Source organism: Penicillium macrosclerotiorum (assembly GCF_028827735.1).
Source record: "Penicillium macrosclerotiorum strain IBT 26536 chromosome Unknown utg000001l_segment0_segment0, whole genome shotgun sequence".
Classification (NCBI taxonomy): Eukaryota; Fungi; Ascomycota; class Eurotiomycetes; order Eurotiales; family Aspergillaceae; genus Penicillium; species Penicillium macrosclerotiorum.
In genome coordinates, this window is record NW_026643081.1 from 1,537,705 (window position 1) to 1,550,394 (window position 12,690).

The 12,690-nt window shown below is 52.0% G+C and overlaps 5 protein-coding genes across 5 annotated transcripts; 4 read left to right on the forward strand and 1 right to left on the reverse strand.

The window, feature by feature from the left end:
* Positions 1-548: 548 nt before the first annotated feature.
* N7462_000521 (C2H2-type zinc finger protein) lies at positions 549-1,397 on the forward strand (the record flags this gene model as incomplete). The annotated part of the gene is made up of 1 exon (XM_057072247.1): positions 549-1,397. One exon carries the CDS (start codon positions 549-551, stop codon positions 1,395-1,397), a length of 849 nt encoding a protein of 282 aa, XP_056938777.1.
* Positions 1,398-4,533: 3,136 nt separating this feature from the next.
* Positions 4,534-4,794, forward strand: N7462_000522 (uncharacterized protein; the record flags this gene model as incomplete). The annotated part of the gene is made up of 1 exon (XM_057072248.1): positions 4,534-4,794. One exon carries the CDS (start codon positions 4,534-4,536, stop codon positions 4,792-4,794), a length of 261 nt encoding a protein of 86 aa, XP_056938778.1.
* A 353-nt stretch (positions 4,795-5,147) lies between these two features.
* N7462_000523 (uncharacterized protein) lies at positions 5,148-7,199 on the forward strand (the record flags this gene model as incomplete). Its single annotated transcript, XM_057072249.1, has 2 exons — positions 5,148-5,493; positions 5,608-7,199. 2 exons carry the CDS (start codon positions 5,148-5,150, stop codon positions 7,197-7,199), a joined length of 1,938 nt encoding a protein of 645 aa, XP_056938779.1.
* An 863-nt stretch (positions 7,200-8,062) lies between these two features.
* N7462_000524 (adenosylhomocysteinase) lies at positions 8,063-9,538 on the forward strand (the record flags this gene model as incomplete). The annotated part of the gene is made up of 3 exons (XM_057072250.1): positions 8,063-8,101; positions 8,179-8,311; positions 8,373-9,538. The coding sequence occupies 3 exons, from the start codon at positions 8,063-8,065 to the stop codon at positions 9,536-9,538; spliced, it is 1,338 nt and encodes a 445-aa protein (XP_056938780.1).
* A 1,190-nt stretch (positions 9,539-10,728) lies between these two features.
* Positions 10,729-11,955, reverse strand: N7462_000525 (pepsin-like aspartic protease; the record flags this gene model as incomplete). The annotated part of the gene is made up of 2 exons (XM_057072251.1): positions 10,729-11,581; positions 11,636-11,955. The coding sequence occupies 2 exons, from the start codon at positions 11,953-11,955 to the stop codon at positions 10,729-10,731; spliced, it is 1,173 nt and encodes a 390-aa protein (XP_056938781.1).
* Positions 11,956-12,690: the final 735 nt, after the last annotated feature.

Genomic DNA, 12,690 nt, shown 5'->3' on the forward strand with positions numbered 1-12,690 from the left:
TACGAGACAGCATATAACAGACCAGCTCAACACCTTTGGTCATCTTAATCATCACCATTGGCAAGGTTTACAAGCCGGGTTTCCAACGGTTTCACGGTTTCATTACACCTGCGGCAAACCCTCGCCAAGTCATTATCGACCGTCGTCAATCTTGGATTCACTTCAACAAGACACGAGGCACGGGTTCGCGTCAGCGGGCTTCCCTATCAGGTCTGCAGAACGGTGGCAACTTAGGCTCTAATGTTGTCGACGTGTTACACGACGCAGAGCACAAACATCTTTCGAGAACCGCTGGTATGTTTGCTGTGCCCCCAGAGCAGATTGGTCGATGGCCTCGCCTCAGCCATTCTGCTCTTTGCCCCCATCCCATCCCACCCCCACGCCCTCTTATTTGCTTTTTGTCTCCGTGAAAAACGTCATTCCTCGAATTCGCTTCTGTTCGACCTCGGTAGCCACCGGCCTAGTCGGTAGTCAAATCTAACATGGTTTCTTATTCGCTTCAGTATAACTTTCCACTTCCGGTGGCTGCACATCGGGGTGCAGAGGAAATGTCTGGCGGCAGGAGGGGCCTAGTATCAATTCTGAACAATGACGACCATCCGTCGTTTGCGGTCCGATCAAATCCACGATTGAGTCGGCATAGCACCTCGCCACCTTTATTACCACCACTGCAGCAGCATCCGCAACATTCGGGCCAACTTCCCCCGCCCGTCAGCGATCCCCAGTTCGCCCGCCCGCATGCTTCATCCGAGTCGCCCACAGCATCACCTCGAGACACGCGGCATCTATTTCACCAGGTGCCGGAGGCTCTGCAGCCCACCTCGCCTGGTTCTTCGGACGGATCCGCCTATGATTACCTTTCCAGTCAAGCTTCCTCTACGAATTATCACCCATATGCTCGGCAGCCCCCGCGGCCAGATCCTTACCGTTACCCTTCACGCGGACCGGCACCGCCGCGGACACCACCAGAAATTCATGCCAGCGTATCAGATGCCAAGTCTTCGACTCACTCGCAGACGGGAGGCACGCGAGGCACCGGCCGGAAGAATAAGTATCCCTGCCCGTACGCAGCAAGCCATGGCTGTTCCGCAACGTTCACCACCTCCGGCCACGCCGCTCGTCACGGCAAGAAGCACACTGGGGAGAAGAGCGTGCACTGCCCCATCTGCAACAAGGCCTTCACGCGGAAGGACAACATGAAACAGCACATCCGCACCCATCGCACGCACTCAGACGAGATGCGGGCGACTTCAGAGCCCGATGGGGAGAGCCGATGGGCCACAGCTCGACCGGACTCAGGATATGCACCTGTCGCACACAGTCGCACAGTGAGCCAGTCCACTGATGCAAGCACGGCGATGCTCCCGCCAAACAACGGATCTCATCTGCCGTCATAAACGTGCGGCGAGGAGTCTTTCGTTTTTCAGGCCCACAAATCCCAAGATATAGGAGAAGAACGAAAGAAAAGAAGAGATCGAGAGGCAGAGAGCTTCGGGAGACAGTCGAGATAACCTTGACTATACCATATGTCTCCCATATCCCTCTTACCTATACATATACAACCTCCATCTCTCTCCCGCATGAAGCTTCTGCTCGCTCATTCTGTCTCTCTCTTTCCTCGCGCGCGTGCGCGCTCTTTGTCTCCTGCGCTTCGTCTCTGATACCCCCTTTTTGCGCTTTGTATACAGACCATCACCGCCGTTGTGGATTCGGCGTGCCACTCTGATCACTGCTGCGCAGTGACCCTCGTGTTGAATACGATCATGCAGCGCGTTGTTTATTCAAGTGATTGTCCATTTATCTGCAGCCAGCCACTCAAAAAAAGTCATCTACATTTTATGCCATGATTCCCATGGCCTCACCCTCCGGAACGGAAGATTCGACGAGAGGTCGAGGCCCAGCATTTGTCCTAGTTAATTTTGTTTTCCTTTTTTGTATTCATTTCTCCAACTTGTCTTCTCTCTCCCACTTTTTTTCCCCTCTTCGTCTGATTTGCGTGTGATCTGCGTTTCATTTGTTTCACGTTGTATACTCCCCATGTATCATTGTCTGTGTTGTCCGATAGGGTTTCACATGTTGCCGGCCGGGGAGGCCTGTGTCGAGCACCAATACTGCGATGTACTTTTATATAGTACTCTTTGCCAGGATTCATCTGGAAATCGAAATGACAGGATGTGTGCCACTTTGTCTGGCACACCCGAGCCATCTGAGATCAAAATCCGTGCGTGTGCAACTGACGAATGTAGCTCCCGGGAAATCTCCGGAAAGCGCGGGCCCCACCGAGCCCGGACCCATGGAACCTGTTGTTGACATCGACAGTGTTTGATAACGTATTTATTTCACTATTAGTGCCTGAGACCACCACCCATCTTCCTCAGCTAGACCAATGTGAAAATATTACCACTATCGAGTATATCGCTATTGATGGATAGTAGATAGAGCCCTCCTTTATCTTCGAAGGGTATAGGGTTTTTATAGAATCTTAGTTCAATAGAATAGGTCCACCACTAAGAACTACTATTATAATATCATTTAGGCTCAGCGCGCTCAGAAGGTCGCTGATCATGTTGAATGCACTACCAGCAACGGTTCTTGCTGTATGAGCTCGGCAACTGTTAGGTCTTCCTGTATCTTCAGGTTACGTCGGCGTAGTCCTCGATTCTCGTATACTAGAACCACACCGCTATGTATCGCTAATTGACATCCTTGCTTGATTGATTAAGCGCTGGCTTGGTAGAACTTTCTGGAGATCGTGAGCGTCTTTGCAGCAGTGCCTTGATTAAGGAAGCTTGCTGGGGGCCTTAGTATTCGGGGCAATAGATAAAGTATGGATAGTGTTAGGGTGCTACTTGCAGGGTAGCGACCTGTTGGTCAGGTAAGGAAAATTAATATAATAATATTAAATCATTATAGAATCGAAAAAGAATAGTCAAGGTGTATATCTTTAGTAACTGAATCTTGTAGAGATTCAGTTCGAAAAAAGGGGGGATTCTCCTTCTATCACCTTCATGCTAGCGAAGCTTGATTTAATCATGTCTATTTCGAACGCTTCCTGGCGTCCTAGAACGCAGAGTTTTAGAAAAGAAAGCTCGTTGATATATTTGTAGTTGATATATTTGTAGCCTAAAAGGGGTTGCGATTCAATTAAGCGATAGTCTAAGCGATGAATTTTGGTAACAGGAAGCCTGGTCAATGGGAGTTGTAAAAGGTGAGGTCCATTCTTATGAGGGAATTAATGATAAGCTAATGGTGATGATATCATCACGTGGTAACAAATTTAGTAAAATACCTAATATCAAGAGAGTGTAGATGTGATGAGTATGGCAGTGTACAAATCGTTATAATATCGTTTTGCTCTAGAGTTATCAAATTGTCCTGTTAGATGGCTGCCGTAACGATAAAATATTAATAATTAATATTGGCCTTAAATACCTGTAGATGTTACTGGAATAAAGAGCTCTCTGGCTATTGAATAATTGCCAAATTAATCGGTTGTCTAAATGTTTAGTAATATTTCGAATCGCTAAATAACTAACTCATCATATAGAGGATTATTAAACTAGCTTGTGATATAGACCTTGCCTTGAATGTTATATACAGTGGAAGCGAGAATCTAATTACCGATATAGACTAGGTTGCTATTACCGACTACTCCCGATTTCCTGGTGGTGGAAGTGATTTCCGGCTGTAGTACCTCTACATGTAACTACCCTAGAGGTCGATATCAAGCCGATTATAAAGCCGGCTTCGTTAAAGTTATAGACATCGTTGGTAAGGATATTCTAGTCAGTAATCACTATTACAACTAGTCAAAACTACTCGCCTAGGCTTGTTAGGTCTTCATTTCAGGTACCTTAATATTCGTAACTTTTCGAGAATCGTGCACGAAGCGCTGATCGACGTTCGATATAACATGTAGCCAAGTTGATAACCAAGAGTAGGTAGTATAAGAGGAGGGAAGATATCACCATCCGTCATTAGTAGGAGATATGCGATATCTGCAATCGCCAGAGGCGAAGGGGAAGCACGGCCTAAATTTAGTGATAGATTCCACTTGCAAAGCGAATCATTTCCATCTTCTGTCAGTTTCAAACGCAGTGCATGTGTATCCTGGCAAGTTAGCATTCCATCGATTCGCTACCGAAGTTTAATACGTGGCACGGTGTGAATTGTTGCTGCTTGGTGAAGGGGGCTCGTTGATCGGTTCTGGATAGCTCTGATAGCTATTAGGATTCGATCTTCCCTATCTAGTAATTTTGGCCATTTTTCAGCTTTTTGGTGGCATGGTGTGATGAAAGGTAGAAGTATGTTACGCGTGGGAAGCGCCCTTTTGATGGGTTGGGCCTCTCAGTTGTAAAATGCATTATTGGTCATAAGAGAGGCACCTGTTAGCCTAGGGCGCTTGGCGCGAAGAGACGACCGGTTACTGGAATATCTTGATCAATTGTGGATGCAGGTGTGGAGAAGGAGGGAGAAGGAGGGAGGGGCTGAAGCGCATCGCTCGCATCGTCAGTCAGATCGCCAACCGGCCCCATGTCACGGTGCATTCGGGCACGACAGGCTTTGGTGGCTCGTCCAAAGCCAGAGAAGGTTGGGCGAGGCCATGATGACAGCGTCGACGTCTACAACATGATGTTCGGAGGTTGGAACCAGCCAAGGGCAGGACGGATTAAAGATGCAAACGCTGATTCGGTCGTGCAGAACCGAGTCACAACAACGTCATTGGCGCCAACGCGGGCGATGGGGGACCGTGATATGTGCAACCTGCAGATGTTAACAGACTTGGCTATATGACGGGCGCCTGTCGCCGTATATTCTTGTCAGCTCAGCCATAGCACCGCCACCGCCGCCCAAGCCTCTCTTTCTCTGCGTGCTGTCATCGGTCATCCTGGTCGAAGGGTGGAGGGTGGAGGGTGAAGGGTTGAAGGGTGGTAAAAGGGCGCCCACTATTCCAACCAACACCAGCTCGGCGTCACGCCACCTGCCCCGCTCGCCCCCGGCCCTTTTCTTGTTGCCTCGATCTCTTTCTCTTCCCTTTTCCTCGACAGCCTTGTCCCAGTGAACGGTAGAAAGCTCACATCCTCCCGCCTCATTGTTCTGTTGATTGCTTCCCTTTCCTTCCCCTCCCCCTATGGGCGTCTGTGAAGATGGCCTACTACGATGATCGCCGCTACGATAGTTATGATAAGCCCCGCGACCGTGGTCGCCCATCCGGCGGCTATTCCGCAGATTACCCCGATGACCATCCGCGCACTCACTATGCTCGGCACGAGCGCGCAACGTACCGTGGTAGCGATGGCTCCATCGAAGAAATCCAGCGGGACTTCCCGCCAGGAGGTGAATATTTCTATGAACGCGGCTACAACTCACGGCGTACCCGGCAACCCGCCTATGAGACTGTGCGCCGGGCGTCCTCGGTCAGCGGCTACGACCCGTACTACGACGACAGATCGCATCGTTCTCGACGCTCCAGACACTACTATGATGACCGCCGTAAGTGAACCCCGGGGTGTATGCAATACCGCCCACTATCAGCGCCGTCCTGCACGCTCGGCACTGTAGCACTGTGTTTCCGATGGTCTCCTTGATACTAACCCGAGATTTAAGGTCCCCACCGCTCCAGGTACTCTTCTGACGGTTCCAGAAGCCCGTCGCCGCGGCGCCACTCGCGCCGTAAGTCGCTGGGAGAAACCGCCCTCGGTGCCCTAGGCCTCGGTGCATTGGCATCCAAACATGATGACCAGTCAGATCGTTCCCGCCATGATCGGGGCCGCTCGCAGTCCCGGCGCCGCGGCCGGTCTTACTCATCTTCGCGATCTCGTAGCCGCAGCCGTGACCGCAACCGCGACCGCTCGAAGCGGGAGCGTAGCGAGCAGCGGATCGCCCAAGCTGCGAAGGCTGGCCTGACGGCAGCGGTACTGACCGCTTGGCGCGAGCGCAAGGGAGAAGGTGAGTGGACGGGCGCAAGGGGCAAGCGGGTCTTAACGGCGGCCATCACGGCTGCGGGTGCAGATGGGCTTGTAGACAAAGACCCCAACAAGCACGCCGGTCGCAATGTCATGGGCTCCGCGCTCGCTGGTCTGGCGGCTAATCACTTCCTGAACGGCCCAAGCAAAAAGAGCGACGGCCAGTCTGGTGGCAGTGGCTTCAAAGACCTTGCAGCGAGCGGCGCTCTGGCGGCTGCGGGTAAAGAGATCTATGACCGATTCTCGCGGTCTCGATCCCGGCCTCGTGGCCGAGACGAGGACCGTGCCGGCAGTGACGACGAGCGCCACGGTTCCAGCAAGCGTAGCAAGAGCGTCTCCGACTACATCGGTAAAGGTATGGCAGCCCTGGGGCTCCACGAGAACTCTGAGCACGAACGAGACCGAAGCCGAGGCCGAGACGACCGTAGCCACAGCCGCAGCCGGCATGATCGTTATGACCGAGACGGACGTCGCCGACGGGACCGCGATTCCCGCCATGACGGATATTCTGACTCTGACTCCGACACGGAATACCGCAGCAGAGATCGCAGGCGAGGTAGAAGTTCGAGAGATGTAGGTCGATATCGTTCCATGAACGACACCAGAACATCCCTCCCCTATACACCGGCCAGCACCCCGCGCGGTGGCGGCGAGAGAGGCGTCGCATCCACCAGACAGGGCTCAAGGTCTAGCTCCGAGAGTGATTCTGACTTGGGCGACAGTTCTGATGAAAAGAAACAACGGAAGAAAATGAAGCGGGACATGCTGCTCACCGGCGGTCTCGCCGCCGTAACCACCATCCACGCCGCGCACACGGTGCACGGCGGTATCACGGGCCGTAAGAAACGCATGCAGCAACTCAGGAATAATGAGATCACCCCCGAGGAGGCCCGCCGCGCCCGCCGCAAATCCAACCTTCGTGATCTGATGAGTATCGGTCTCGCTGGCATCGGCATGAAGGCCGCGTACAGGGAGTGGAACGAAGTCAACTCCAAGCGAAAGGAATCCGCCACGTATCGAGAGCAATGTGCTCAGCGCGCCATCCGTCGCGAGCGACGTCGGGCCCAGAGCCAGGGTGCTTTGCCGTCTCGGCGTCGGTGGCCCGATGAGATCGAATACCCGCCTTCAGTCCACGAGTCAACTCATACCCAGACTCATGCCCACGGCTTCACGTACCACGACGGGAACCCGTATGGAGCTACTATCGGGCAGCGTCCAGCAATCTCTTATTAGCACCTTCATTTTCCTTCTTTCTTTTGCATCTTTGCGGGTTGCGCGAAGACCTCCATCTACAATTGCTTTTTGGGCCTTGCTGTTTCCTTTTCTATTTTTGTGCTCGATCTTTAGTTCTTCTGATGATTATATGATCCCCCGAAGAAGGTATTCCCAGATGATTTCCTCCCCTTTACCTCATTCTTCAGCTTTTTGATTTTATTTCGTGTCTTTGCTCGTTCGTTTCCTGATCCCTTTGTTCTATGGCTATTTGCTTCTTTCTGCTGGTTAGACGGGTTGTCAATGCGCTTCAAAAGGTTTCACAGCTTTACAGCTTTACACACTTCCGGCCTTTTGTATGCTGGTTTTTTTTTTCCTTTCAGGGTTACGCAGCGGGGATTTTCTCATCGAGCATATGTTTCCTTTTTCCATGTGGACCCCCTCCACCGAGAGAGGGGAGAGGCCCGATGTATAATGAATAATGAATCATGAACTTCATTTTTTGAATAAGCACTCTGATGATAATCCCAGCCACCCTATTGTTCAATAGCCCCAAAGGTCCTCCGGCACCGGCCAATATACCGCTGGCCCATGCAGTACAGCGCCTTTTCTCTGCAACCTTGCGAGTCTCGGCAGCCGTGTAGTGCCGGCCTGACTAAGCGTGGGTCCACTGGACCCCGCCAGTGCAAAAAGGCGGTGGTGGGGCCAGAGACTTTTCCCCTCCTCAAGATTGCCTACTTCCCTCCTTTTCTTTCCCTCTCACTTTTCCCTTTATCCTCTCCCCATTCCCTCCTGGTGAGCTCTTTCTCCTTCAACTTTCTCTTTTCTCCAGAACTTCCTTTCTAATTGCAGACTTTCTTCAGTTATACCCACCATCATTCATAATGGCTGCCCCCGCTCAGAAGTTCAAGGTCGCTGACATCGTATGTTGCCCCTCAATGCCTCCTGTTCTTTGAACCTTACGTGGCCATTTATTGACCTGGTTGTCTTGACTATTTAGTCCCTGGCTGCCTTCGGTCGCCGGGAGATCGAGCTCTCCGAGGTTGAGATGCCCGGTCTCATGGCCATCCGTGAGAAGTACGGTGCTGACCAGCCCCTCGCCGGTGCTCGTATTGCCGGTTGCTTGCACATGAGTATGCTACCCCCCTCACTTCTCAATGCCACATTGAAACTCCATCTGACTTTGCTCCATAGCCATCCAGACTGCCGTCCTCATTGAGACCCTCGTTGCTCTTGGTGCCGAGGTCACCTGGACTTCCTGCAACATTTTCTCTACCCAGGACCACGCCGCCGCTGCCATCGCCGCCGCCGGTGTCCCCGTCTTCGCCTGGAAGGGTGAGACTGAGGAGGAGTACGAGTGGTGCTTGGAGCAGCAGCTCTTTGCTTTCAAGGATGACAAGAAGCTCAACCTCATCCTTGACGATGGTGGTGACCTGACCTCCCTCGTCCACCGCAAGTTCCCCGACATGCTCAAGGACTGCTACGGTGTCTCCGAGGAGACCACCACCGGTGTCCACCACCTCTACCGCATGCTCAAGGAAGGCCAGCTCAAGGTCCCCGCCATCAACGTCAACGACTGCGTTACCAAGTCCAAGTTCGACAACCTCTACGGCTGCCGTGAGTCCCTCATTGACGGTATCAAGCGTGCCACCGATGTCATGATCGCCGGTAAGATCGCTGTCGTTGCTGGTTACGGTGATGTCGGCAAGGGTTGTGCCCAGGCTCTCCACTCCATGGGTGCCCGTGTCCTCGTCACTGAGGTCGACCCCATCAACGCTCTCCAGGCTGCCGTCCAGGGCTACCAGGTCGTCACCATGGAGGAGGCCGCTCCCCTTGGTCAGATCTTCGTCACCACCACTGGCTGCCGTGACATCCTTGTCGGCCGTCACTTCGAGGCTATGCGCAACGACGCCATTGTCTGCAACATTGGTCATTTCGACATTGAGATTGACGTTGCCTGGCTCAAGGCCAACGCCCAGTCTGTCCAGAACATCAAGCCCCAGGTCGACCGTTACCTCCTGAACGGCAAGCACATCATCCTGCTCGCTGAGGGCCGTCTGGTCAACCTCGGCTGTGCCACCGGCCACTCCTCCTTCGTCATGTCCTGCTCCTTCTCCAACCAGGTCCTGGCCCAGATTGCCCTGTTCAAGGCTGAGGATGCTGCTTTCGGTGCCAAGTACCCCGAGTTCGGCCAGGGTGGCAAGAAGGACGTCGGTGTCTTCGTTCTGCCCAAGGCTCTCGATGAGCAGGTTGCCCGCTGCCACTTGGACCACGTCAACGCCAAGCTGACCGAGCTCACCCCCGTCCAGGCCGATTACCTCGGCCTCGATGTTGCTGGCCCCTACAAGAGCGAGATGTAAGATTTTCCTTGCCTTGCCTTTCCTTTCCTTTTGTCTCCATATACTGACTCCATATCTCTACAGCTACCGCTACTAAGCGTCTCGTCTCGTCTTTTGTTTTCAATTTCCAATTGCGTCCGATATTCAATAGCTTCTTGAGATATAGACTTTCAACATGATTCGACGATGTTACGATTGGCATTCCGGGTTCTCCATCAACTTAGAACTCAAAAGTGGTTGTCCTTCAACGGCATAAAAAGTGGTCTCCACACAGGGGGTGTGTGCTTGTTGTGCTTTTGTTTCACTGGCGTGGGTGACCCTAGGGATATTGGGTCTTGCATTCAACACTGCGTACGGATGGGGAATTTTGTTTTTTCCTCGTGATTTCTCTGTTTCTATTCTACCTTACTCTTGATACCTCTAAAATGGTCTCGTGCTGGGCTCACCGTCTGTCGCTCTTGTTTGCGAGAGCGCGCTGGTTGTCCAGCTACTAGTACACAGAACATAATATATGCTGAGCGCTGATTCTGCTCAAAATTGTCAGGCTTCTTGTATTTTCAATTTTGAAGTGCGCGCCTTGATGCAGTTCGTAGGCATTGCTTACATTGCTTACATTGCTTACCAGCGCTGGATTGTGGTGTACGATGATGTCTCTTCCCTTGTCGTTAGCTATACAATGGGTTTCACTTCGATACGGCACGGTTGAGAGGAATTGTCCGTCTTGTTTTCTCTTATTTATCTTTTTCTTCCCTCAATCAATGGGCCCAGGAAGAGTTCGAAGGCTAATAATAAGAGTCGGCTGAAATAGGAGCAGTCTGAGGATTCCGAGGCGATATTGATTCTTGGTGCTTTACAACTGCTCCTATACACCTACAGGCATTGTTTGTGTGGTCTATATTATATCCTAGACATTTAACTCTAGTTTATCACTATTTCTTCCTCTGATAAATATTTTCATAACAAGTTTTTGTTCCGCCTATGAGAAGTATTTATTGGAGCACAAAAGATCGAATAAAATGGATTTTCATTTAAATTGGCGATATATACATAGTCCAATTCACCAAAACTACCCCGGAAGATGTAATTGAGTGAGAGCCTTTTTTTGATAAGGAGAGTCGACATATATACTACCTTCAGATTCCATCAATCCATGTATATTTTCCCCAAAAATGACACCCAAAGAAGTCGGGGGACGGAGAGAGGGGAAACATTTAGGCCTGAGCGGCAAAGCCAAGCTGAGGGCCACTAGCATCAAATACAACATACTGGCTCTTCAGGAAGATATCGCCGAAGATGGAGAAGCCGATGCCAGAGTTAGACTGCAGGCCACCCAGGCACGATCCATCGCCTGAGTCGCCGTAGTTCATCAGGGAACCCGGGACAGTCGCAGTGTAGCTGCCAATGGTGACGCTGAAGTCGGGAAGGTCGGTCGAACAGTCAAATACGTAGCCGCCGGCGTTGCTGTCCTCTTTCGCTCCGCTGACCTGGTCGTAGTAAGCAGACACGATGGAGTCATCCAGAAGCAGAAGAGTGGTGCCGGTGTCCGCAATGCCGGAGAAGCCACCGCCGGACGCAGTGCCCGCGCTGTACCCATCCACGTCGAAGCTCCAGAAGCCTTGCGAGTCGTCGACGCTGGTATATGTGATCTCACCGGTGTACTTGGACGAGTCGGTGAAGCCGAAGTCATACACGCCAGGCTCGCCGTGCTTTAGGGCCACGGCGAAGAGCGGCTGGTCGAGCGAGCTCTTGACCGAGTCGAAGAAAGTGGTCTGCGCTCGGGGCTCGACGGTATTGATGCTGCTAAATGCCAGGCCCAACAGCCCATCGTTGTTGGTATCCTGCTGGAACTCGGAGCTGATCTTCTTTGCGGCTTCAACGGCTTGCTTGCTCGCTGTCACGCCTCCGACGGTGACGGTGTCGGTGTAGACGTTGCCGCTGGCGCTGCTTCCATCACCATAGCTGATGCTCCAGCTATACCCGGAAAGCAAGGTGCCGCTTTTACTGGGATTGTAGACAGAGTGTCCTGATTGCTCCGAGGAGGGAAGCTCTGTGGAGAAAACCCAACTATATTATATGTTAGTTTGGGACATTCTTGCGCCGAACATGAAGAAAACTCACAGATCAGCGGAGCCAGTATCAAAGTCCAAGTTCAAGGTTGTTCCGCCGATTGAAACGGGGGTGAGGTATTCCTCATCGTTGGCCTCGGGGGTGGTAGTAGCAACACCACTGGCGGCCGCAGCAGCCTGAACATGCGATGGCACAGCAGCGCCATATTTGGACAGGGCACGGCCGTAGGCTGCGGCAAAGTTTGTAGTCTTAGTAGCTTGACGAGCGACCTGGTTGACCGAGAATTTGCTGCTTGGCTTGTTTGCTGGCGCCGCAGCGGCCAACGCGGCCAGACCGGCGAGGGTCAGTGTGAATTTGCTAATCACAACCATATCGAAAGCTTTGAAGACCTCAATCTGTCTAAATGAGAAGAAGATGAGATTGCTGGATGAAGAGCAAGACTGGAAGAAGGCTGGCGATGAAAGGGCCTTTATACACTTTCTGTTCTCTGACCTTCAAACATCTTTGACCAGCTGAGACAATAGGCGCATACGAGATATGGTGAATATCGCATCATTCGGGAAACTGAGAACTAGATGTTGCCCTTCAGGGGAATCTTTTCGCCGATCTATGAGTCCCCGGGGACTAGATTGCCCAAACAGGGCTTGAAGACGACCTTCTGCAAGACTAGATATTAGTTCGGCAGAGTCGTATTGGATGTCAAGCCAGTCACCTCTCAGATAGACTAGATCAGACGACCTCTAGGGATGCATGGCTACATCTCTAGGAACTAAAAGCTCCTGAGGTGCCATGGAAAGACGGCTTTAGCCCGGGTCTTTGCCGAATTGGGGAGTATTTTGAGCCCTTTCGGAGTTGGCAGGCCGGCGAGGTCCGAGTTGAACGACTTGCGCCATAGTGTTCTAGTGGAGACAGTTCGAAATCAAGCTTCGGTGATATTCTCACGTTATCTAGTTGTGATTTGTACTGCGCCAATGACAGGGTAGGAGACGTCCAAGGATGGCAATTAAGGTAACATCGTGCCTTTAAGACTGGCGAGTTAGGGCGCCCCACTCGAAAGACAAGGCGGCCAGATCGTTGGCACTCCCACATTTTCAGCCATCTAAGAT